Source organism: Uloborus diversus, chromosome 2 (genome assembly GCF_026930045.1).
Source record: "Uloborus diversus isolate 005 chromosome 2, Udiv.v.3.1, whole genome shotgun sequence".
Taxonomy (NCBI): domain Eukaryota; kingdom Metazoa; phylum Arthropoda; class Arachnida; order Araneae; family Uloboridae; genus Uloborus; species Uloborus diversus.
The window spans coordinates 185916686-185941618 of NC_072732.1; the positions used below are offsets into that span (position 1 = coordinate 185916686).

The 24933-nt window shown below is 30.7% G+C and overlaps 1 protein-coding gene across 1 annotated transcript in view; it reads left to right on the forward strand.

The window, feature by feature from the left end:
• Nucleotides 1–24933, forward strand: part of LOC129216708 (oxysterol-binding protein-related protein 11-like) — a 55456-nt gene that overhangs the window by 3341 nt on the left and 27182 nt on the right. The window contains exons 2-11 of the mRNA XM_054850924.1: nucleotides 3671–3702; nucleotides 3906–4011; nucleotides 7098–7145; nucleotides 10327–10408; nucleotides 14722–14801; nucleotides 16546–16839; nucleotides 17274–17315; nucleotides 18557–18637; nucleotides 19310–19386; nucleotides 24074–24114. Coding sequence (XP_054706899.1) covers nucleotides 3671–3702; nucleotides 3906–4011; nucleotides 7098–7145; nucleotides 10327–10408; nucleotides 14722–14801; nucleotides 16546–16839; nucleotides 17274–17315; nucleotides 18557–18637; nucleotides 19310–19386; nucleotides 24074–24114 — 883 coding nt within the window. The remainder of the gene's footprint in view (nucleotides 1–3670; nucleotides 3703–3905; nucleotides 4012–7097; nucleotides 7146–10326; nucleotides 10409–14721; nucleotides 14802–16545; nucleotides 16840–17273; nucleotides 17316–18556; nucleotides 18638–19309; nucleotides 19387–24073; nucleotides 24115–24933) is intronic.

The following is a 24933-nucleotide window of genomic DNA, read 5'->3' on the forward strand; positions in this document are numbered from 1 at the left end:
CGAATAAGTGAAGTAACTAAAAAACCAATTATGAACTAAAAATAAGTATTCGAAAAAATTATAAAAAATAAAAACCAAAATTTGGTCAATTCATTACCACTCTCCCTACACTCACTGATTCCTGCTAGTTATTGGCAGACTATTTTTGAACGATTTATGTTGCCTTATTTAATTATATAAAAAATATAAACGCTGCTGGTATGGTGGATATCCCAGAATGGTATATAATCGCAGAGTGGATAACCGGAACTCTACTGTACTTGTTCCCTTATCAATAATTCTGTGCCTTTGCAGGGGCCTCGCCACACAGATTGAGAACCACTGATCTAGAGGTGTTGTCAGCTTTTAGTTTAGTCACTAGCGCAGCCAGAAATACCTTCTGGAAGGGCTTTTTTGATCAGAAATACCTTCTGGAGATGGATTTTTGGCCAAAAATACCGAGTGGAGAGGTTTTCTGATCAAATACCTTCTGAAGGGGTTTTTTGATCAAAAATACCTTCTAAAAGGCGTTTTTTGATCAAAACAGCCCTTTCATATCCATAAGCTACTGTATTAGAATTTGCATTTATGTTAAAACCAATACCTCAGGGGGGTTTTAACCCTCCAAACTCCCCCTTCGCTGCACCACTGGTCAATAGTGCAAAAGAGTAAATTATAATATAAATCTATCAAGATTAGATTTATTAGTAGACCTATTTCAAATAATTCTCAGGTTGTTCTGAATGCAGAAGTTTGGTTTGACTTCAATTGGGCATGCTGTTGAGCTTCAATCTCATTAGGAGATGCCTGTAAATGATATCACAATTTGAAGGGATATTCATGAAATTATAACAGTTTGACAAGGGGGGGGGGGTCTCAGAAAGTAACATCACACATTTTTTATGACAATATGCTTGTGAAAAACTATGATGAGAGGTAAAGTGTGACATGTTGACGGAGGAGGAAGAGGGTCATATATGCTGAAAAAAAGTGTGACATCATTTATGAATAACCCCTTATCTTAAGAAATATATCACTTTAAGAAAGACCTTTTGAAGAAGAACTACTAGGTTATTGAGTGAACTTTCAATTTTTTTCATTTTTATTCCAGACAAAATGCTTAATGTGTATGCTCTGGAGTAGAGAAAAGTCGGAGGTAATCTTATTCAGTTGTTTAAATTTATTAAAATAAAAGATGAGGGGTAACTCATTTCATTAAGGCCAAAGCAGAGCTCATTCTTATCAGTAACCATATATATTCATGCATAAGTTTATCTCCTGCATTTAAGGGAAATATTGGGGAAAATCGAAAATCTGCTAATAAGTCAAGTCTTTATTTTCTGAAGAAAAAAATCTAGAACATTTTGCTGTGATATTTGAAATAAAAATTTTGAGAGATGAAATGTAATGAGCATTTTTCCATCCAAAATGTGCAATTTTTATACTTATGTACAAAATGGTTTCATTTCTGTGGTCGTGATTCTTGTTGAGGGTTCCTTTTGTGGTTATGATTTTTGTTACTTAGTGCGTTTATTTTGATTTATATTCAAGAAAGTTTTGCAACGTAGCTATATTACATTCAATTTTTAAAAATGAGTTTTTTTTTCACCTGACCAACTATCGGGAAAGTTCGCTAATCTGGCAATTCCCGCACTTTTCGCTTAGTCGGGCTTTTATTGCTATTATTTAGTCTATTTCAGTAAAACCATGTAAAATTACAGCAGAGTGTGTGAGTATTTACTTCTCTAGCATAAGAATAATTTGAAAGAATTAGACGAAAACGAGGAAAATGTTCAAGTTTTCAAGTGTTTTTTCAAAAGAATAGTTCGAGAAAAATTTTCAGAAATTCTACCCCACATATAAGTTAATCCCCTAAATTTTCAACCTTATTTTTGCACTAAAGTTCTCTACTTATACTCGAGTATACACGGTACTTAAATCCCAATCTTATCTTGAAATTAGGAAAAATTACTACTTTAATCAGCAATGCTCAGGATCAAATGTTTAGCAGATTATAAGAATGTTTTAGTTTACTTTTTTTAACTCAGCTAATTTGTCAAAGAAATTTAATATTGCTTCAAAAATCATTGGAGGAATGAAAACAAGTAATAAAATTGTGTACTGTTCTGTTATCTTTTATTTCTTAAGCAAAATTATTCTAATATGAACCAGGGGTCAATCCAGGCTAAAACTAGGTCCGCTTTGCGACCCCTTCACAAAATTTCACATTCCAAAAGAGGCCCCATTTACAAAATTTTGCATCGTAAAAGCGGCTCCATTCCCTACGTAGCAGATACTCAGTAATTAAAATTTGTTTAAATGTACTACTTTTTCAGATCTTTGATTGAATATAAGAATTTTAAGGATCTTTAATTTTATATATTACATCATTTGCTCTTATTATATTCGTTAGAGCCTTCTCAATAGAGTATGACACCTGAAAATGCTTTGATATTACGTTTTGCCAGGAAAAAAAGGCAAATTAATTAAAATTTCTTTTTTACAAAAGTAAAGAAAGTTCACAAAAATATTTTACTTTTCACAAAATGCGGACTTAGGAAATAAAACCTGGATCAACCCCTGTGAACTATTTACTAAAAATACGTTCATTACTACTCATCAAATTTTATTTGCAAATATGCTAAACATAGTTGCAGCAAAAAAAAAAAAATGTTATAACTCTTACATTTTTGTTTTTGCTGAAATTTTCATTGAATTTTTTGCTGTGACATAATACAGTTTTATCAATAGACATATTTCTCTCAGTCGCATACTTTTCTCGTAAGAGGTTTTCCTGATCCTCCTATTGTTTCTTCTCCATCTATTGATATATTGTGTCCAATTCAAACGACATTTTTAATATAAAAACAACTAATTAAGTTCTTATGTAAATTCATTTTAAAATGAATTTTTTCTCTCCCCCAGTTAAAATGAGTGAGGGGCTTAGTGCTCAGAAATGCTTAATTTTCATGTGTCCAAATAACTATGAAACTTGAGACAAAATTACATCCAAATCTTTTTTTGTGAGAATTTTTTTCATGTGGTATGTGAAAATTATTTATAAAACGAGCGGAAATTATTTATAAAATGAGTGCGAGGTAGTATCTTCAAGTGCTGACAGGGGCATCCTGATGGGAAGTCACTGTTACTTGCCAAAAATTTCCTTAATGTTTTCGGGAGTTGGTAAAATTATCGTCACTTGGTTTATATTGATTTCATTTTAATGTAAAATTGTAGGTTATTTTCTACATGAGACTTTTTTCATGCAATCCCTATTCACCGCATTAAAAAAAAATTTTTAACTGTGCTGCGAAAACAACATTTTCTGTTAGTGCATAAGATGACAGATGCTTTAGGAAGCATTTTGGAGATTTAAAAAAATGTGTGATGAAATACAGTAATTGAATTCAGATGTTTTTATGTGCTGAATTTTATACATTTAATACACAATTTAGGTAAGTTAGAGTGGTTTTTATATGATGTATGTTCAAATAGAGCAAACGGTGTCGAACCAGGAAATTTCTAATAGTTTACCCTTTAGCCGATCTTACATGAAAACATTCAATGGACACTCACTGTCTCACTGTGTGAACCCCTGATGTCAGGAAATCCATTGCTCGGGTTTACCGGTTGATCTATTCAAACATACCAATTGTTATGAAATTTAAAATATATTTTCTACTTTTTTCAGGAGTTAGATGCTGAGGAACGAAATAAAATGAGGTAAGCATTTAAATTTTCTTCACTTTTCCAATGTTGTGTGTTTTATCATTGTTTTCAGTGATAAGTAAAATATTTTGTAAAATCAACTCATTGCATCATTTCTTTTAATTTTTGATAAGTATTTGGAGATTAACTTTATTTCTATATTTGTTTATTTTTCAAGCTATGGTTTATTAATTTAATGTTAGTTGATTATTTTTCAGCCGGCCTTTGGAAGGTCAACTTTATAAGTATACAAATGTGGTGAAGGGTTGGCAGTATCGTTGGTTTATACTTATTCCAGAAACTGGTATTTTAGAATACTACATGGTATGATATTTTTGTTTGTTTTTTTATTTATCAATTCAATTTGTTTATTTGTTTGTTTTTTCAATTGATGTTAACTTCTTTTTTAAATTAAGAGTAATATTCAAGAAGCCTAACCTCAAAAGTTAACCTGACCTTGTAATTTGTAACACTCTGGTGTATCCTCTCTTAATCACTGCTGCAACCAGTGACAATCTGCTGTTTGCTAGCTGAGGATTATAACTGTAATTAATAGGGTTTCCAATTTCAATCCCCTCCAGATCTTGTTTGATATTTAACGGGTTTTAAAAAAGTGAAATCCCGCAAGATTTCCAATCCCGTAAAGATTTTCCATGCAAATATTTTCGAAGTTTTGTCCCTCATAAAACAAACATTTTCACAAGTACCATCTGAAGTTTGAATTACCTGCCTCTTATATCTGCAAGAAAAGCAAGAAAAACTCCTATATGATGAACAATGGATTTTCCGTTTAAAAACACAATAAAAATAGAGAACATTTTTGAATGAATTGGTATTCTCAGTCATGGTTTTAATTTTCATACATTTAGCCTGCCTAGAAATTATAAACATTTTTGAAAACCATCACTAAAATTTGAAGCCCAGAAAATTGCTCATTAGAAAAAAAATTGAGAAAGTGTAGAACATATTGCAAAACCTGCTGAGTAGCCTGAATGCAATGTTGGAACGCTTCAGTAAACTTAAGGACTACACTCAAAACATTTACTTACTAAAAGTTCTCAATATTTTTCTCAGAACAAGAATGTAATGAAAAACCTGACATTATTAATACTCTCTAACATGTAGAAAGTACCTGCCAATGTCTTTGTAACTGTGAATCTAATATTATAAATGTGGGTGGTACCTTGAAAAAAAATTATGTTGAGTGAATTAACTAAGCAGCACGACTCTGAAAGAGGTGACATAAACTTGGATGAAATACAGGATGACTTGCATAACAGTGCCATACATTAAGCTGCACAAGTTTTTGAGTGTTTCTTTTAACTGAGATGTTAAATTACAGACATGTGATTTTTCAGTATTTTTACTAAATTCAGTATTTTTAGAGAGAGCAAAATACTGTACGTAGAAAAAAAGAAGGGCATTGTAAGTTAAATTCAACATGTTCCAGTTAATTTAATATATCCAATTAAAACAATCTGCTAAATAGATACAAAAATACATGGGAGAGCTATCAGTTGCAGTAAGTATACTAACAGTATTGTGTTAGTTCACACAGCCATGCAATGTCAGTATTTTTGATCCTGTTTTGGTTATATGTCTGAAATTAGAGTAGTTATCCCAAAACGTTTACTTCAACTTGGTGCAACCAATTAGCGTTCACCTTCTGCTGTAATGAATCAACTGCACTGATACAATGCCCAATGTTAATGAAGCAACAAGGATGTTCTCAATGCAAGTTAAATTAGATAGAGCAATACACAAATAAAATAAACATTGTTTTTGACCAAAATTTGCAGTTCTTAAGCGAAAACCAAGCATGACCCCTAGGGTGGTTCAAAAAAACTTTTTTTCAGCTAGAGTCCAGGATAGCCCCTATTTTTTTACACTTACTAATAGTATTATGCTGTAAAAGTTTCAGCTTCTTACTCAAATTTTAAGAGGGTGTTCAATGACCCCTTAATTTAACATTAACCGTAGCATAGAAAATGCTACAAATTTAGAAACATTTAATTTCTCCAGCTGTTTTTTTGTAAATAATTAATTTATTGCAATGTATATGCATAATACTAGTGTATATGTCATTGTTTGTCATGTCGTTGTTTTTTCAATTCAATGGATTTTTTTAACCCCCCTCCCCATAATTACCAAGTTTGGGAGCAGGGGTTGAGCACGTTCTTTCTGTTTAAATAGGAAGCTAAAATTCTTCCAGTATATTATTACCCACAAGTCTAAAAATATGGAGGGGTGTCCCGTTATCTAGGAGAAACTTTTTTAACATGTATTTTTGAACCACCCTAATGACCCCCTCAAGGAAGGGAAGATCTATTTCTGAAGGTGATGAAGTTTGTCGGGATCTTGTGCTAAATGTCTACAATTATTTAATCTCGGTAAAACCAACTGCAGTGGAGCCACAGCTCGTATTTTCATCAAGTGCATTATTTTTTGTTTAAAAATCCTTTCCCATGTCATACGAGCGATGCTTTGTTAATATGCATTAGATTGTTTTAGGGCACACTTTTGAGTACCAAATGATAGTTGCCAATTGGGATGTGACTTTGTAGTATTCTATAATTGGTATAAGGAATTCGAGGAAACTGCTAGTTCAAGTAACAAAAGCAGTCTTTCCTAAAGAGTACAACTTTTTCTATTTAATATTAAAATTTAATTTTAAAAGAATTAAGTCAATCCGGAACCCAGGGGGATTGACTCTTTACAATACCGAAAACCTGCGAGATTGAGTTCGGCATGGGATTTGAAACCCTAGTTAACGAAACTTGCTGAAAGTTTTTTCTTGTATTTCTTTCATGTAGGACAAATACTGATTGAAGGAGCTTTACCTAGCATTCCTCCACCATGTGTGAAACATATTTATTATCGAGCTGCATTGCTTGCATCAAGTATTAAGAGCCTGTTACACATTTTATGGACACAGTAGGCCTCTTATTGACTGTTGCACAACTGAGCAGAAGCCCATAGGGGGCTGATTATACATTTTTGCATGCGTTATAAGTGGAACTTGGTTGTGTCTTCGGTTTTAATTTTCACATTTATAAAATTTTTATTATTCTTTCCAAGCAAAACAGAGTCTTAGGTGTGGTACTTTTATTTGTTGATAGCTAAAATTGCATTGCATCTACTAACACTAAATGTAAAAAATATATGTAAAAGGTGAAAGTGAACTGTAACACAATCATAAGTTTTAAAAAAACATTTAATGGCAGTTTTTTTGTTTTTTTAAGTGAAAAGATCCACGGATAATCTGACTGCCGATAATTGGGAGTTTACTGTATTAGTTAATGTTTTTAAAAATCAATTTCAAGAAATCATAAAACAATATTGGTGATGTTATCAAAAAAAATCATGTATATCCTTAAAAACATTGTACATGTAGCTTTATTTTTTTCCAGCTGGATGAAGTTAAGAAAAAAAGGCCAAGAGGAGCGATTTTTCTGGCTGTAAGTTGTTACTTTTCTTTTCATTCTCCTTTTTATTGCTTTTTTTCTATCTAAATATATTTATTCATTTTTTGACATAGAAAAGGGAGAATTCATAAAAAGTAAGATAAGTTTAATGTTGAGAAATTATTTACGTGCAACTTATTATTTTGTAGCAAAATTGATTCTAAAATTTACAAGTCTTAAAACATCAATTTAAAAATATCTCTTCTGGTTACATCAGCAGAAAGACGGAGGTAGGGGGCATTGTTATAAGTTCCCTTGAAATTTTTTGAATTAGAGGTTGCAAAAGAACTATTTTAGTTAATCTTTTGTCTTATTAGGAGAAGGAGGAGATGCATGTATGAATAAGAGAGCTGCCTGGAAGAAGTTTTCAAAGTTGAAGTAAAATATTGTAATTTTCAGTATCGATAGAGAATAGGGAAGATTTGTGGGTTCCCTCTGAAACTTTTACAAAATGGATGTTAATTGTCTGCTATCTTTGACGATGGTAGGGAATCGGGCTCCTCTGGAACACTTACTGAGACTTAAGTTCTAAATGCACATTGTTAGAATATCTTTGGTGACGTTAAGAGAATTGAGTAAGCTCGAGGGATCTCTCCCGAAATATTTCAACACTTAAACACAACTCAGGACATGTTTGGTAATAATAGAGGAAAGGGGAGGAAGAGGAGATTGCCTCCTCTTTTTTATAAAATTGAAGTCAATTTAATGGTTTCTTTGATAGGAAGAGTTTGGGAACCCTCCCCTAAATGGTTTTCAAAATTTAAAAAACGCAATTTTAGGTTATCTTTGGAGATGCTAAGCGGTACGGACAAATAGAGATCTTTCTTCAAAAATTTTCAAAATTAAAATCTTTCAGCCGCAATTTCAGACTATCTTTAGTAATAATGTTAGGGAAAGGGTGGTATTTCAAGGAGCCTCCTATGGTAATATTTGAAAAGTAATGTCCTGAAAAGGCCTAAATAAATGCATTCTTAGGACATTAATTTTCTATTTTTTCTCCAAACAAATAATTAAACCTTATTTTAAACTGTTTGTTATTATTAACTCCTTGCATTGCGGAATGTTAAAAACATGAAAAAATTTCACGCATCATAGAGGTTTCTTGCCCCTATTTTTCTTTTTTCCAAAAAAAAAGACAAAAAAACTTTACACTCAAAAGCCGTTAAATAATTGTGAAAACATTTAGCAAACGACTAAGGTTTTTTTTTCTTTTTTTTACCAAGTATCTTATACATATAAAATCTGAGTATCTATCTATCTATCTATCTATGTCCAAGCTTCTTTTCCCGAACGACAGTGAACTGACCATCGAACCAGGTATCGATGGATTCGTCATCTTCCCGTCTTCATGTTTGGCTATTTATCATAATCCTCCGATAATAATTAGCGGAGATATCAATTAAAAACTGTTAATTATGACTGTTAGATTTCAAAATCAAATCCCTATTTTTCGAAGGCTTTCCTCCATTCAAATTATTATTCAGTGCTTCATCTCAACTTTCCGTAACAATGCTTTTATTAAAACTTGTAGTTGTAGCGTGAAGAAAATCGTTAAATGAAAGATTTGTTGCCATTTTGTTTCTCGAATATAAACAAAAAAATTTTGGTTTTTGTTTTGGGGCTTTCCTTGCAATCGGGGTTTTTAAAATGTTTACTTTTTGGTTATTTTCCCGCAATCTGTCGCAAAATTTTACTGATTTTTTTTTTTTTGTTCAAGCCTGATTGTTGAACACGCGTCACTAGACATAGCTATTATTTTCGAGGTGCACCGTGCACGTCGTAAAGTAAATGAGTGATTTACAAGTTATTTGAGTTCTTTGAGGGTTTGTACCTGGAAAACGGATTGATGTAATTCTTGTACGACCATGTGGATAGAATCCATCCAAATATTTATCTGAGTGGTATGTTGCATTAATAAACTCCCGGGCAACGCCGGGTAGTAGACTATTTTATGTAAAAAGCGGATTGTTATTGTGCATAAATATTTCCGATATAGTCTATCAGATGTAATTCAGTTTAACGTGAGTAAAGATTATAGTTGATAATGCATATATTTTCCCCTTTTGTGCTGACTGAAAATGTACTCATAACTTGTATCATTGATAACGATTATTAACGTTGATGAGGTGTTTTGGCAAAAATATGTTTTACTGGTGTTTTGCAAACCTTGCTTTACGCGCATTTATTTATTCCTTAACGCGTTAGAAACTAGTGTCAGTGTACTACAAAAGCATCAACTGGACTGCTCTTACATTTTTTAGGTAGCCCGTGCAACGCCGGGCACGCAGCTAGTAATAATAATAATAAATGAGTGTATTAATACATAAATAAACCTTTACTTGGTGTGAAAAAACTGTTACAAAAAATACTTAAGTATTAAAAATAAAATAAATTATTGTGATAATTATACAAAAATAATAAACATTGCTGAAAAGTTATAGAAAAGTTCAAAAATCAGTCACTAATTTCAAGCAAAAGATGTCGTATAAGATATGTTTTTTATTATCATGGCATTTTCTTTTTTTGAGAAAAGAATTTTTTTTTTTACCTTACACGAGCAAAAAACTCTGAAGTCCAGTTACATTTTTCTGCAGGTCGGTGCAAATCCACAGGACCACTCATTTGTTACAGTAACAAATGTGTGTACAATACGCAGTACTGTTATCATTTTTATTTCTGTGTTTTAAATTCAAATGGCAAGCAGTAAAATTTGAACTGATATATTGCACCACACTGAAGTATAGGCTGCAAGTACCCATCCTTGACTGCATCAATTTTTCACTTATAGTTCTAACTATTCAAATGCACTGTTGAATTCCAAGCATAGTATCCAGCATTTGTTAGAAAACTTTATTGGATATAATCTTACAAATTGCAAAATTTTCAATCAGTCTTGTAGTTCTGGTTAAAAAGGTAGGAGGAAGTTTAGATACAAGCATAAGATAATAAAATGGGAGGGGAGTGCTTGTGTTAAATTATTTAAAAAACAGGGTAACACGGTTGAAAAATTAAAAAAGACACCGGCCCGTCAAGCTACTTTCCCCTAGACTACAACCACTGCTTTAATTACAAAGAAATCATTTTGTTGTGAAATTTTTGCATGAAATCTTTTTTCTTTCAAACAACTATAATTTTACTGCTTTATTAATATGAATAAATGTGTATGTTTTAAAAGGGAGCTGTGATATCACCAAGTGATGAAGATGGTCAATCTTTTGCTATTAGTGCTGCGTGTGGTGAATTATATAAGTTAAAAGGTAATAGTTATTTACTTCAATAAATAAACTGTATATTTGGTTGAATGACGGATTTGAAATGAAACTGATAAATTTAGTCTTGGACTTTTTTTCTTAAATTCCCTTTTGGAGTTCTCAGCATTCCTCAATCCCCCTTCCCCCCCCCCCCCTGAAAAAAGATAAGAGCACTTGCATGGTTGCCACACTTCCGTCCAAGGGACGGAATTCCGTCTTTTCAAAAATTTCGGCCATCGGATTTTTTTTTCCATGTTCAAAATGATTTTTATAGATGAAACAAATCTTTACTTTTGAATCTCTCACTCTCAAAAAAGGTCTTATTCTTCTGAGGAAAAAAAACTGGCCCATCTGCTAAAGTTAAAAAGATAAGCTGTTTTTTTTCCCCCAAAAAATAATTAAATAAGTCACTCAATCTGTTGATTTCAACCATTCTTCTCTTAATCTGGAAAATTTTATTAAAGTTTTTATCACACTGCATCTTATAGCCAAGAATCTCATACCTGAATTTTTTTAATTACTATTTTTTGTATGAAATATGAACTATTTATGTAACATGAACTATAAAATCTGAAGCTTTTTTTCTGCAGTAGCAAATAGTAAGTTTTTTATTGTATTTTATTATTAAGTTCTTTTTCTGCTTTTACCTCCTAAAAATCTTGAACAATGATATGTTATTTTTTTATTTAGGTTTTAATTTTTATTTAATCTTACAATTTGGTTTTACTATATCAAAAATTAGCATTATATGTCTAAAACATCAACCAAACTAAGCGCTAACATTTTGGTGTCGCGAAATGGAGCCACACGCTTTTCAGTCCTGGCCAGTTTTTAGAGTGGCACCCATGAGCACTTGCTCTTGCCCCCTTTTTTATAAATTCCATTTCTGTAGACAGTTACTTTCTTCTTCAATTGGAAGGTCTGCCTTGCATGTCATGTTAATAATAATTGGTTTTGTACTTAAAATTTATTTTTGTCATATAGATAATTTTATGTATTGTCAGTTTCAGGCAAATTTTTCTGCCATTTGGCCCCATAAATTAGTAAAGTGATATGTCCGAGATATTGAGTTATCAAGGTTTTGGAAAAAATACATTAGTAACTCTCACAACTACATGCACATATTAAAATAATATGTTTATTAATCACATATTATTACACATACATATTATTAAACATTCGTTACATACACATACAGTGGCTCCCAAAAGTGTTTGTACACCTACGACTTTCAATGAAATAGGCCCTTATCCATTGGTTAGAATTAATACTTCAAAATAGGTATTTTATTATAAGATCTATGATCTATTTTTAACAAAACTACATGAAAATTTTTAATAAAACATTAAAACTTAATTTTTTAAAAATCAAAAACCAAAAAGTGTCGGAAATTTTATTGCACAAAAGTCTTCGTACACTTTGAAAAAATGTCAAAAAATTAGTAAATAATCTAACTTTTTACTAAGTTATTATCAGGGGTGATTGTGTTCCGGTATTTTACTGAATTTCCGGTATTTTCTGACATATTTCCGGTATTTTTATGTCTGAAAATACCGGATTTTTTTTTTTTTTTTGTTATGCTTTTATCTCCCTACCTCCGCAATTTTGTTAAAATTATATAATACTCATCAAATATACCTGCAAGAGCCTTAAGATGGACAAATGTCAAGATAATTTTTATAACACCACCTCAAAAGTAACTTTGTAACCATTAAAAATTTAATCAAATGTACACAATATTTTGACTCAGAACTATTTAATACTATAGCAAAGGTGCACTTAAGTAATAGGGGCCAAATATTACTCCCCCCCCCCCCCCCCCGTTCTCGCTTTGAAACTTTCAGGTATTTTTTGATGAATTCACAATCACCCTTGTATTATTTAGTAGAATATCATGCAGTAACAACAGCTTTTAAACGTCTGGGAATAGATTTCATTGTTTTTTCTTTCTTTTTTTATGCAATTTCTGAGTAAGTGTTCAGCCGCGCTACGAGTGTTACTGTTTCGAGTTCGCTTTTTGTTTCAATGGTGTATTTTCATAATCTAGCCACCAGATATCTCCAAATATGTTCCGCCAGTTTAAATCTGGCGATTGAGGAGATATGTGTAAGCTTAAGGACAAATTTTGAGGCACCAAGCGTCTTATCGTTATCTTGATAAAAAACAAAGTTGTTTCCGAATACCAAATTTCGGGCTAATAGTTTGAAATTGTTTTTTAAAATACTTAACTAAACAGCATAATTCATTATTTCACCAAAAAATTCCAAATTTCCAAGTCCTGATGCTGAGATGCACCCTCTCACAAGAACACCTTCACCGTCCTGATTAACTGATCCAACTAAGTTCTTAAGATTAAATTCCTCATTTCTTTCTTCCATTTAAAATTATACAACAATTTAACTCAAAATGTTGAACTTATTTCCATCTCTAAGTAAGACGTTGTTCCAAAATGTTTTGAGCTTATTTATTATTGATTTTACAACGGAAAGCGTAAGCTTACTGTTTTTCGCACAAACAAGAAAATTTCTGCGGGAAGAGGTCCCATTTAATCCAGCTAATCAGAAACCTTGGCGAACAATTTTAGGTAAAAATTAAACGTAAAATGTTTCATTCAATTCTGCAGAAACTTTTTTAGTTCTCAAATGTGTATTTTTCATGTTTTTTTAACTGTAAACTTCTGATGACGCTTTGTTAACTTTGCCAGTTGACCTTTTCTTACCTTGTTTTCCATCCAATTCTTGTCTTCAATGCATTTTATCAAGCACTTCACTATAGAACGGTATAAATTAACCAATTTAGAGACATTTCAAACCAATTTACGGCTACCATGAGAGAAAAAATTCAAATTCCGAATTGTGTTTGTTGTTTTCTACGCATACCTGCCATTTTAAAATAATAAGCAGAATATTAAGGTATAAATACTAAAAACATTAAAGGCAAATGACTTTATAGTATCATTACAGTGCAAAAATAATAAAAAAATTACATATGATAATTTTAATTATGAATTTATTCGAAAATATTTCAGTGTACGATGACTTTTGTGGCGTATCTTTTCTCTGTCTCTTCGTTTTTTGACAAATTTCAAAAATAAAATCCTGCAATATTTTGAAAAAAAACTACTGGGTTTTATTCAGAATGGCATAGGACTGGTGTGAAAAAAAATTGGACTTCATATTCGAATTCAGTTTTGCGTTATTTTGGTTTTACTGAAAAATTTCAAGGTGTACGAACACTTTTGGGAGCCACTGTATGTTATGTATATTTATCTACATACTATGCAACTATTTTGCATTATCATTAACAAGTTATTCAACATTTAATAGATTAAAAATTTATTTACATCCTTGTTTTGATGTAACTAGATCTAGTATTCAATTTTTTTTGCTGGTTATCAGAAATTGTTAAATTGGATTGTTAGTTGCTTCTGACTAATCAGATTTCCTATTTTTCATCTTTAAATAATTTCTTTCGTCATAGTTCTTCTCAATAACTTATGGATTTGTATTATTGTGAAAAGTGTACTGGAAAGTTTTTTGAAATCATCAGCAATCTCGACTTTCTTTTTTGAACATCAAACTTAAAAATTTTATCTTTAACAAATAGCTCATTCAAAAGCTTTTTGCTTGAAAACAGACAAAAAATTGACCCCTGTTCTCAAAATGGGCAATGTGTTCCGAAGAAAAGTGCAAAAAACCTAAACTTGGGGGAAAACATTCAGATAAAAAAGACTACATCACGCCTCTCATATTCTTACTCCCTTATTATCTCGCCTCCATCCCTATTCTTAAAATTTCCAAGAAACAGAATAAAAAAAAACTACAGGCAAATGTCAGTGGAACTAGTTCTACTACAAAAATTGGCAAGGAATAACGGCAATTGAAACTTGCTTCTGAGTGAAATTTTCGTCATATCAAGGGTTTGAAAAATAATTTTTGAGATAACTATAGGAAATACCAAGAATTTTATGGAAAATGAAGAGGAATTTTTTTTTTCCAGATATAAAGGATTTTGAGTAAAGGTGATTAGAGATATAAAGGTTTCATTGCATATGCAGCCATTAGCACAACCTGAATTATTTCTTAGAGGAAAGGATCATAAAAATCCCCCTGCTGCACTTTTATATACAGTGAATTGTGGATTGCATATATTAATGAAATGTATATTGCATAATCAACTTTTATTAGTATACATAACCACATAATCTAATTTCTATGAATAGGTAATTCATTAAATATTTCATCTTAAATTTTCTAAAACTTCTTAAAAAGTGCTTCTTATGTTTTTATTTATATGTGAATATTCTTAAAAATTCATAGCTAATGATGCAAAAGAGAGGCAATTCTGGGTCAATAGAATACGAGCTGTTGCAGAGCATCACACTAAAAATATTGCCGAAGTATGTTTCTTTTCATTACTTTTATTTTTAAGTCTTAGATATGATAATTTCATGAAATGATCTGAAGGTATATAACAATATCCTGTGTTTATATTTATGTTGATCAGAGTGTATGAATTTTGCTATAAAAAACCAGGCCAAAACCAGGCCAATTGTTAATCAGGCCAGTCATTTTAAATTTTTTAGGGGGGGGGGGGTCAAAGGGTACATACTCAATTTATATTGTATCATAAATAACAATAACCATGCCCACAAATATAGAAATACATTAACTTCTCAGCTCTAGTTGTGGGGGTTGGCAATTTCCCCCTCCTGACCCCCTAAATGTTGGGCCTGCTGTTTTTGTTGTGCCTTTTATGATTGCTTGCATGATTTTTAAACTTTAACATCTATTCCTTTTTTATAATTTTTTAGAGAAAAAAACTTCTTTTTTTCATAACCATTTTTTATTGTATTTGTCAGTTATGGTTTTTTTTCTTTCTTTCTTTCTTTCTCATGCTATTGCTCTTTGTTTCATATTGCTCTTTATTTCATACAAACAAAGCGAAGGTTAAATTTCTAAGTGTACAGTTGGACCCCGGTTTAATGAACTGCCATTTAACGAATTTCGCGATTTAGTGAATTTTTCTTTTCTTTTATTAAAATGAAGGCAAAAACGCCTATTTACCTAATAATAAACATTGAACTAACAAATTATCTTAACAGCCACAAAAAAACCCTTTTCTTTTTTTTTTTTTTTTTGTTAATTTGAGTTAGGAAATATTGAATTGTTTTCCAAATGATTCATCCATTTTGTCCAAAGCAGAAGACTTTTCTTGGAATCGGCAATTTTTAATGGGCAAGGGAGCAATTAATGAATAGCCATTCTGATACAGAAGGCGATAATGAAACTCCCATTAAAACTTATTTTTTCAAATGCTTTATATGTCCTGGAAACTAGAAACATATCTTATGCAGCAGGCTGTAAATGACACAGTATTTTTTTATCTCCATAAAGTCAAAAGAGAACTATTTTGAGTCGAGCATGAAGAAAATTGTCAAACATCTACTACTCAGTACTTTAATTTTTCAAATTAACTAGTGAGAAAAAAAGTCAGAATGCTGAATAAAATGCATACACTTTCTAATCATGGATATTTTTGTGCAGTTGCTTATTAGGGTTTTAGATAAGGTAAGTGCCTCTTTTTTCTCACCCCGATATTACGAATAGCCCCAATTTTACCTATAAAAGTTTAGGTCCCGATGAATTTGTTAAATAAGGGTCCGACTGTATCCGTTTAATGACGGTTTCAACTCAGTTACAGATTGGATGCCAGAAATGGCTGGAGTAATTTTTAAAAATAAATAATGATGATGATAAAAGCTAAAGATCTGATAACAGGCCTGCTCATTGATAGTTCTATATCTATATAACTTATGCCGTATTATTTGCTATAGCATTAAAATCATTCATAACTTTTATTTCTTTCTATAGCACTTACTTAACAGAATTTCCTTTTTTCCAATCTAGAACTTGATTAATTGTTACAATTCTGAAATGTATATTACTGACTTATATTGTAAGCGAAATATGGGGTCTTTATGTTCAGCTCTTTCTAAGTTTTCATCACTGCTTTCATTTGCAATTCATTTTTCAAAATGGAAAAGGAGAACGTAAAAGGAAATGGAGTTGGAGATGAAAGCTTACAAAAATTAATTAAAGGTTAATTTTTTCGATAAAACTAACTTTTTTTTTACTTTCCAGAAGAACCCTCCTTTGCCTCCAAGAGAATATAGGCCTGCTTTGTCTGTGATTGACATGAAATCATCAAATACGTCATCAGACGGCCACTCTACGTGGTACGCTGGTTTCAATGCAAATTCTATCATAGATGCTCATCCTACTCGTAGAAAAGTTACGAAGCGAAAGCAAGCTCCGGCAGATGCTCACAATGCTGCTGTTCACTCGGCTTCTTCTATTGCAGAAGCTCTGAATAATGTTCGTGATATGTTATGTCAAACAGAAGATTTTAATAGTACTTTGTCAAACAAAATAGAGGTAATGATGTAAAATTATTTACTAGATTTTAAGACTAAAACATAAATCTGTATAATATAATTAACACCCATGTATGACGTGTAGATATAGCATAATAACTGAAAATTTTGCAGGTTTTTTTTTTTTTTTTTGCCATATTTGTCATCTATTGTACATTAACTTTGTTGTACAAGCTTGCTTATTTGCTTTCCGCTGGAAATAAAGCACAAAAGAAACACCAACATTTCCCTACTATTAGTATGGAATCCAAAACATGTTCCTTAAAATATCTCAAAACTCATTTTTGCAAATGCTACCCTTTACCTTCTCATGCAGGCCTGGATATATTAAATGTATAGAATAAGAATTAGGTATATATATTTCTTGTTCTGTGTTATTAATATGTTAAACATTGCTAAACTGTTTTTATTAATATTATTATTATTTTATTTTAGGCTCTTCCATACTCTGGAAATGGTCCAAAATGCTGTGATACTGTAAGTTTATCTTTTATTTTTTAACATTTATTTATTTATTTATTTTTTTTTAATTTTATTTATTTTTTTTTTCTTTTTGCCGTTGATGATCAATTAATTTTCAAATAAAAACTTCTTCTGCATTCTATAGAAACACTTCCAGGGTTTTCTATGATTTATTCTGTTTTACAGTATTAACATTTTATGTGTAAGTATTTTGGGTAATGATAAGAACATAAAAATAATAAGTATTGCTGTTACCAGGGTTAGCCGATATATATCATGATATATATCCGATATTTATTTTGAAAAGATCATGATATTTTGATATTTTCAATATTTATTTTTTACTACGGTATTTTCAATGTAAAAATTATATTAATCATAGTAAAATTGTCCATTTATTATTAAAAATAAGCAAAAAGTTATGTACTATATTTTTATGATGTATTAATTCATCATTAATATAACAAAGTAATATAGTAATCCTTTTTATTTTATGTTCATAAAATTATTAGTAATGTAACAATTTTATTTCATATTAAAAGTGCCTAATTAAATATTAAACGTTGGTCAGAAAAAAGAAAATGTCTAATGACTGTGCACCGACTAATGCATTTTTTATTTTTAAATCATATAACTGTGTAAAAGTAACGAACAGAAGAAAAATGAGTAAAACAGCAAATGCTGAATTAACCCCTTTTAAAGTAGATTGAAATGTAAAATGAAATACAGTAAAACCTGTGAAGTTGACCACCTGCCTCAGTTGACCACTGTTTTCAGACACAGAGTTAGCCCTAATCATATATATCAACCTCTGTAAGTTGACCACCTGCTTAAGTTGACCACTAAAGTAGTGCACCGCAAGTGGTCTGCTTACACAGATTTCACTGTATTAGATATAAATAAAGAAAGAAACTTTCATTTTAAGTCTGCATATTGTAATAATAATAGTATAAGAAAAGAAAGAGTAATTTAAGGATGCATTCACTTATTGATGTTTTTAGTTTGTGCTGCTTGAAATATTGGATATATATCAGAATATTGGATATTTTCAAAAATATCATGATATTTTTGAACCCCGGCTAATATAATCTTAATTGTGTTAAATATTTCTTATATAGAAATGATTGGTTGATTCCCCCCCCCCTAACTAATTGCTGTGTACTTAACTTTGCTTTTGTTTGCATTAACATTCTAGTTTTTCAAAATGTATGCTTTGTGATTTAACTGATGTTTACATAATACATTTTCTTCCACAGCACTTATTACTGCTCAAAGCTACATCAGCTGCAACCTTGCGGACATTGCAACAGTGTTATTCAGTTCTGCAAAATCAACAAGTAAGGAGTTTATTTAATGAAATGCTTTTTGAATTTGAAATTCACTTAAAATGTGTAGACATTTTGATAAAAGTTCTTCTCTTATAAAACTGAGATTAATTTGCAGTAATGTCTTACCTTGAAAAGTAAATCTTGCTTAGTTTATTAGAACTCCTAATTTCTTCTGTTGATGTCACTTCTTTGCTTGTATATTCCATATTTTCAAACCATCATATCATTGTTTTTTCCTTTTTAAATTCATTTTCATATTCAGTTTCAGAATGCTCAAGGACTTCTTGGCATTCTTTAAAATGTCTTCTAAGTAAAAAGCAAGTTTCAAAGAGATTGAGTAAGAAATCTATAGCTTAAAAATTTCCAAGAAAACTCCAAGTTGAATTTGAACAGAAACTGACATTTAAAAAAGACCATGCATTGTTAACTTCTAAATTTGAAAATTTGAATGACATAAGCTCCTAGGATAATGCCCTAGTTGCAAATAAACCTAGATAGTCCAACAACAAAGAGTATTTTTTGCATTGATATCTTATTTCGAAAATATTTTTCTAGTAACGATTCTTCAGTTAATCATACTTGCAAGAGCAAAATATGTCTTCTGTAACAAGTGTGTAGTTGATGTTTTTATTTTTGGTAATATATACTATTATATATATTTTCTTAACTTTTCATTCATAGGTTGCTGTAAACTTTCCTAAGTCCTTAATTGATAGTAAACCAGATAAAATTTTCCTAAGAAGTCTATCGAACCAGAGGTAAATTACTAATAATATTTTTAGCTTTGTAAAATGTCTTCACTTTTTGATTCCTCATTATTAACAATTAACTTTTGTTAATTACCAAAACTGGCCCTTTTTTTCAGTAAAACAACATTAAATATTTTAAATGTGCTTTGCTATAGTAGTATCAACATAATTTTGAAATAAACTATGGGTAACTGCAAATTGATATATTGTCATTTCTTCACATGGATAGTTTATTTTGTGTTTTTATGTATTAAATACAGAAAAATGGATTAAGTGTAGCATTGTTGCAAAAACTATTATTGAACTAAGTGCAAAACATTGTTTACTTCACTACTGAAACTCATTATTTTACTTTCAAATGCGATGGCAGATTTACTGATTTGGGTGATCCTTGCAATCCTTGTGTCTATCACAGGAAACATTTATCATGTGGGTTTTTGAATCCTCTTTGGGAGGAGCCTCGCAATTGTGACAGTTGCAACATGGTAAATCTGCCATTGTTCAAAGGCAGGCAAAGGAATAACAATAGTCATTTGGGGTATTGCAATGCTATTCATTTAAAACTATATAATGTTATAAAACCTCTAAAACTGAAATACTGATAAAAACCCAGTACCATAAAAATAGTTTTCATATTAACTCTCTTATTGTTATGGCTTCTATTAAATCAAATGTGCAGAATTTGTGTGTTGTGTCTTGTTAGTATTTAAATAGATTGCTAAAAATGATTGTGATTATTGTCCTTGAGCTTTGTGTTCTCATATTAGTAGAGTTATCATTTTGTGCATATTTACGTTCCTCTGTAATGTTTTGTTAAATTTGTACCTTTATGGATCTCTAACTCATGTTTATTTTAATTTTTTAGGGATATCTCAAAAAATACACTCCCTTAGATAAAAATAGGTCTTTTATTTTAAGTTTCATTTGAACTCTTAAACAAAGTTAGTGTATTGTAAAAAAACAGAATTTGAGATATGAATCAGTTTTACTTAATTATTCTGAGTCTGTTACTTTGTTCAGATTTTGTTAATAGTTACATTGAAAATATTGTTTTTTGATGCCTTTATGATTCTTTGATTTCATTTCAATAAGTTTCTTCAGTTACTCTTTAAGTGGTTAAAACATTTGTTTAGATTTTAAAAAAACATTATTAAAACCATTTATTTAAAACCATTTTCTTTTTATTTTTTATTTATTTATTTATTTTGATGACATGTGCTTAAGTCTAAATGTTTGCTTCTTACTTAATTTTTTATTTATTTATTTATTTTTATTTTACAAAATTTATAAAATTTTCAATGAAAATTGAGCAAAATAAATAGTAAAACAATAATATTTATTGACTAAAACGAGAAGACGTCTTTACTTTTACTGATTAAAACTTATTTGAAGTGATGTCCAATGCTTCAGATTTACACTTTATAAATACAACCTTTGGGGTAAAATATTTACCGTTATATATTGTGTGAACAGTAGGAATGAGAGGAGCAGCATTATAAGTCACATGCATGCTAAATTTTAAATTGGTTCCTCATAAACCCAAAGCACAGTTTTGTAGTTACAAGATTTTCAAAACTGTCACAGTTACACCAAATCACTGACACTAATGCACCAAAACACAGACATAAACAATGCCATTTAAAATGACAAAATGTGCCTAAAATTTTGTAAAAATCTACGAAACAGAAAACCATAGCAGTTCTTAATGTTTTTATTTTTTAATGGATAAGAGCCATATCTATGAATAAATTTGGATAGCAATGAGCTTTGTACTAAAGGGCCATCATGTATACCTAGGGCAACCCCACTTTATTTGAAATTTTTTATGTTCTAAATATTATTATTTAGTTAGTTGGTTTAACCGAACAATTTTTATTTTGTATCCTTTTTGAAATGGAGTAGAAAATTGTGTCAAGTTATAATTCGAGTTAAAATTGGAAAACATCATGATGTAATCGGGAGTTACCTTTCACAACTTATCTCTTCTTTGTGTGTGTATGTAAAGATAAGCTAAAAACTTCTCTTTGAATTTTAGTTTATAATATTTTGTGGCACCTTTGTTACTAAATGAGGTATAAAATAAGTGTCCCCTCTGTGTTATTTTTTCAGTAGAGGACATTTTGTATGAATAATAGAAAGTGTAGAAGCCCAGTGGCTCAATGGTAGCGCCTCGCGTTCCCCCGCCACAAGCCCGTGTTCTATTCCCGGGTTGGACATGTAGACCAGTGCCAATAGCTTTGAAAATGGTAAAAAGTCGAAAAAATTTAGAACAGGATAAAACCAGTTAGAAAGGTAAGAAAATCTAATAACATTAATAGGAAAAATAAATTACGGGCGAGCTGAGTTCGGGAAGGGGGGTGTAGGGGGGTTTAAGGGGGGTAAAACGGTTTATCACAATTTCCGGAAAAACTAAGAGTCCTATCGAAAAAAACAAAATTGCAAAGTTGTTGGTGATAAAAAGATCTACAATTTTTGTATTTGCACTTTTTTTCTATAACCTCAAAATATATGCGAAAAATTCAAAAAACCGACTTTTTGGTTTTCTATTTTTATCTCCCACAAAAAAAATTTTTTTTTCACTAAATTTAATGAAAAGTTACCTTATTATGTCCCAAATACACTGTAATTTTTTGGATTTAAAATATTTATTTTTTCTCCTTATTTTGATTCAGTAGTAAAAAATCATCAGAATTTTCAATCAAAAATTCTCACGTCAAAATATCTGATTTTTTTAAAAAATCGGAGCAAGTTTTTTTCGTTGGAATCTCTACTTTTTGATGGTATAAAAAACAATATACAATACTATGGAAATTTTTCGCAAGAAATGAAGAAAATCAAAAAACTCGAATTTGAAAAAAAAAAAAGTCATAACTATGTAAAAATTTTAAGCTCCTTATTAAAATGTACACTTTAATTACTCGAAAAATGAAATTTTCCATGTGACATTGTCACAAACTGAAAATAAAAATATATTAAAATAATTAAAAATCAAGCTACAGCATGCATTTGTTTTATACCCTTCTCATCCATCATTAGACGGTGACTGCAGTGCCCCCTATTGTTCTTTGGAGTTACGAATAGCAAGCTACACTGTAGGATGGGATAAATGAGTAATTTCCGCAATTTCGAACTGTGTAACCTTGAATATTATGAAAAATAATCAGTTTTCCAATTGTGTTTGCTGTTAATTATTGTGTTTGCTGTTAATTTAATAAATAGCTTAAAATTTTACATAGTGATGATTTTTTTTTTTTCAAATTCGAGTTTTTTTGATTTTCTTCATTTTTTGCAAAAAGTTTCCATAGTATTGTATATTGTTTTTTTTACCATCAAAAAGTAGAGATTCCAACGAAAAAAACTTGCTCCGATTTTTAAAAAAAATCAGATATTTTGACGTGAGAATTTTTGATTGAAAATTCCGATGCTTTTTTACTACTGAACCAAAATAAGGAGAAAAAATAAATATTTTAAATCCAAAAAATTACAGTGTATTTGGGACATAATAAGGTAACTTTTCATTAAATTTAGTGAAAAAAAATTTTTTTTGTGGGAGATAAAAATAAAAAACCAAAAAGTCGGTTTTTTGAATTTTTCGCATATATTTTGAGGTTATAGAAAAAAAGTTCAAATGAAAAAGTTGTAGATCTTTTTATTACTAACAACTTTGCAATTTAGTTTTTTTCGATAGGACTCTTAGTTTTTCCGGAAATCGTGATGAACCGTTTTCCCCCCCTTAAACCCCCCTACACCCCCCTTCCCGAACTCAGCTCGCCCGTAATTTATTTTTCCTATTAATGTTATTAGATTTTCTTGCCTTTCGAACTGGTTTTATCCTGTTCTAAATTTTTTTGGTCTCAAACATTATTGGCACTGGCCTAATGGTTGACTCAGCCGTTAATCCCCTCAGTGGGTCGATAAAATGAGTACCAAGCGTACTTGGGAACCAAGCACTGGGGATTCTGCATTAGGCTGACCACCTAACGGGAACATCTGCCTTGCACCCTAGAGACCCCTGATCAGGAATACTGAGTTGGACACAGTAGGTTTTGGCCCTCACGGGCTGTCGTGCCACAGGGTAGGTTAATAGAAAATGTAATTTAAAAAATTTTAAAAAGCTAAAAACAAAAGCTAAATTTTTAAGAATACCTGAAATACTCAAAAATCATGCTTAAGCAGAGGAACAAAAAACAGAAAAAAATGCTAGAAAATGTTCAATAAGGACATTATTAATGTAATCTTTTTACCCATGGAATAATCTACTCAACTGGAACTGCTTTATTTGGTAATTAGGTCTTGTTTTCTTTTTTTTTTTTTTGGGCGTGATGTGTGAAGGTGGCAATTTATTCAGAGCACAGGAGTGCACAATGCCTTAAATATGAGACCGTACAAACTATATGTATGTATAATGTATATACTAACATATGTATGTATAAAGTTTTAGTGCTTCATGGGGAGTTATGTGTTCTGATTTTTATCCTGTTTTGACTATGCTACTGCTAAAGCACATATAGCACTTTATTTTTCATGATTTATGTCTTTTCAGGTCACTCTTACTATATTCATGTCTTTTGACTTTTGCAAAAATTTGAAAAGCTTTTTGATTTAAAAATGTTTTGCGAAATAATTTATTTCAATGTGAAATGCTCTTGAGTGAAATTTTGTTAAGATAACTCTGACTAGATTTTTTTAAACTTAGTTCTTCACCTCAAAGGTCTAGGGAAACTTCTGTCTCTATTGGTAAGCAAATTTAGAAATTTCAATGATTAAATATTGAATTGCAATGTATGTACAATAACTTTTTGATTACCCACAGGAGTAAATCCGCAGTCTTTGGCATTTTCAAAAAAATTAGTAATTCTGGTGATTAACTGAATGTAGATAAATGCACCCTCTTTAATCTAACAAGTGCAAAATCTATTTTTAAATATTCATATTTCCTTCTTCCCCCTCCCTTTCAATTCATATTAAACCTTTTTTTTAAACTACATTACTTACTGCTTCAGATCTTCACTAATTATTGATTTTTAGATCTACACTACCAGTTTAAACCTGATTTTTTTTAATCTACACTTCTTACTCGCAAAATAAGTGACCAGGCCAGTTTTGTTCAAAGAAACCCCTAACCCTACACGTTTTTGGTGTAACCTAGCAATCTGTTTCAGTTAATCTGTTTGCATGATTTGCTTACATATAATGTGTAAACCATTTGAAAAGGAGCAATCCCTTTTTTAGCATTTACAGTGCCCTCTCACTTATACGCGACCAAAGGGGAGAGCGAAATTTTTGCGCACAAGTGAGATTCGCGCATAAAAGAAACACCCCAAAAATAAGCTTAAATGCAGTAAGTTATCAACAGTTATAGTAATACTAATAGTACACTACTGATACTAATGAATAAATATGCACATAATTTTCATTTATGCATTGTAATTTAATAAAAATGTAAAATTTGAAGTTGTACGTTTTGTCATTTTTTATACACTGTACAGTATGTAAGTGAATTCCACAAAACCTGAAAACTGTCGCGTGATCAGTGTCATAGTCTGTGAGGATACA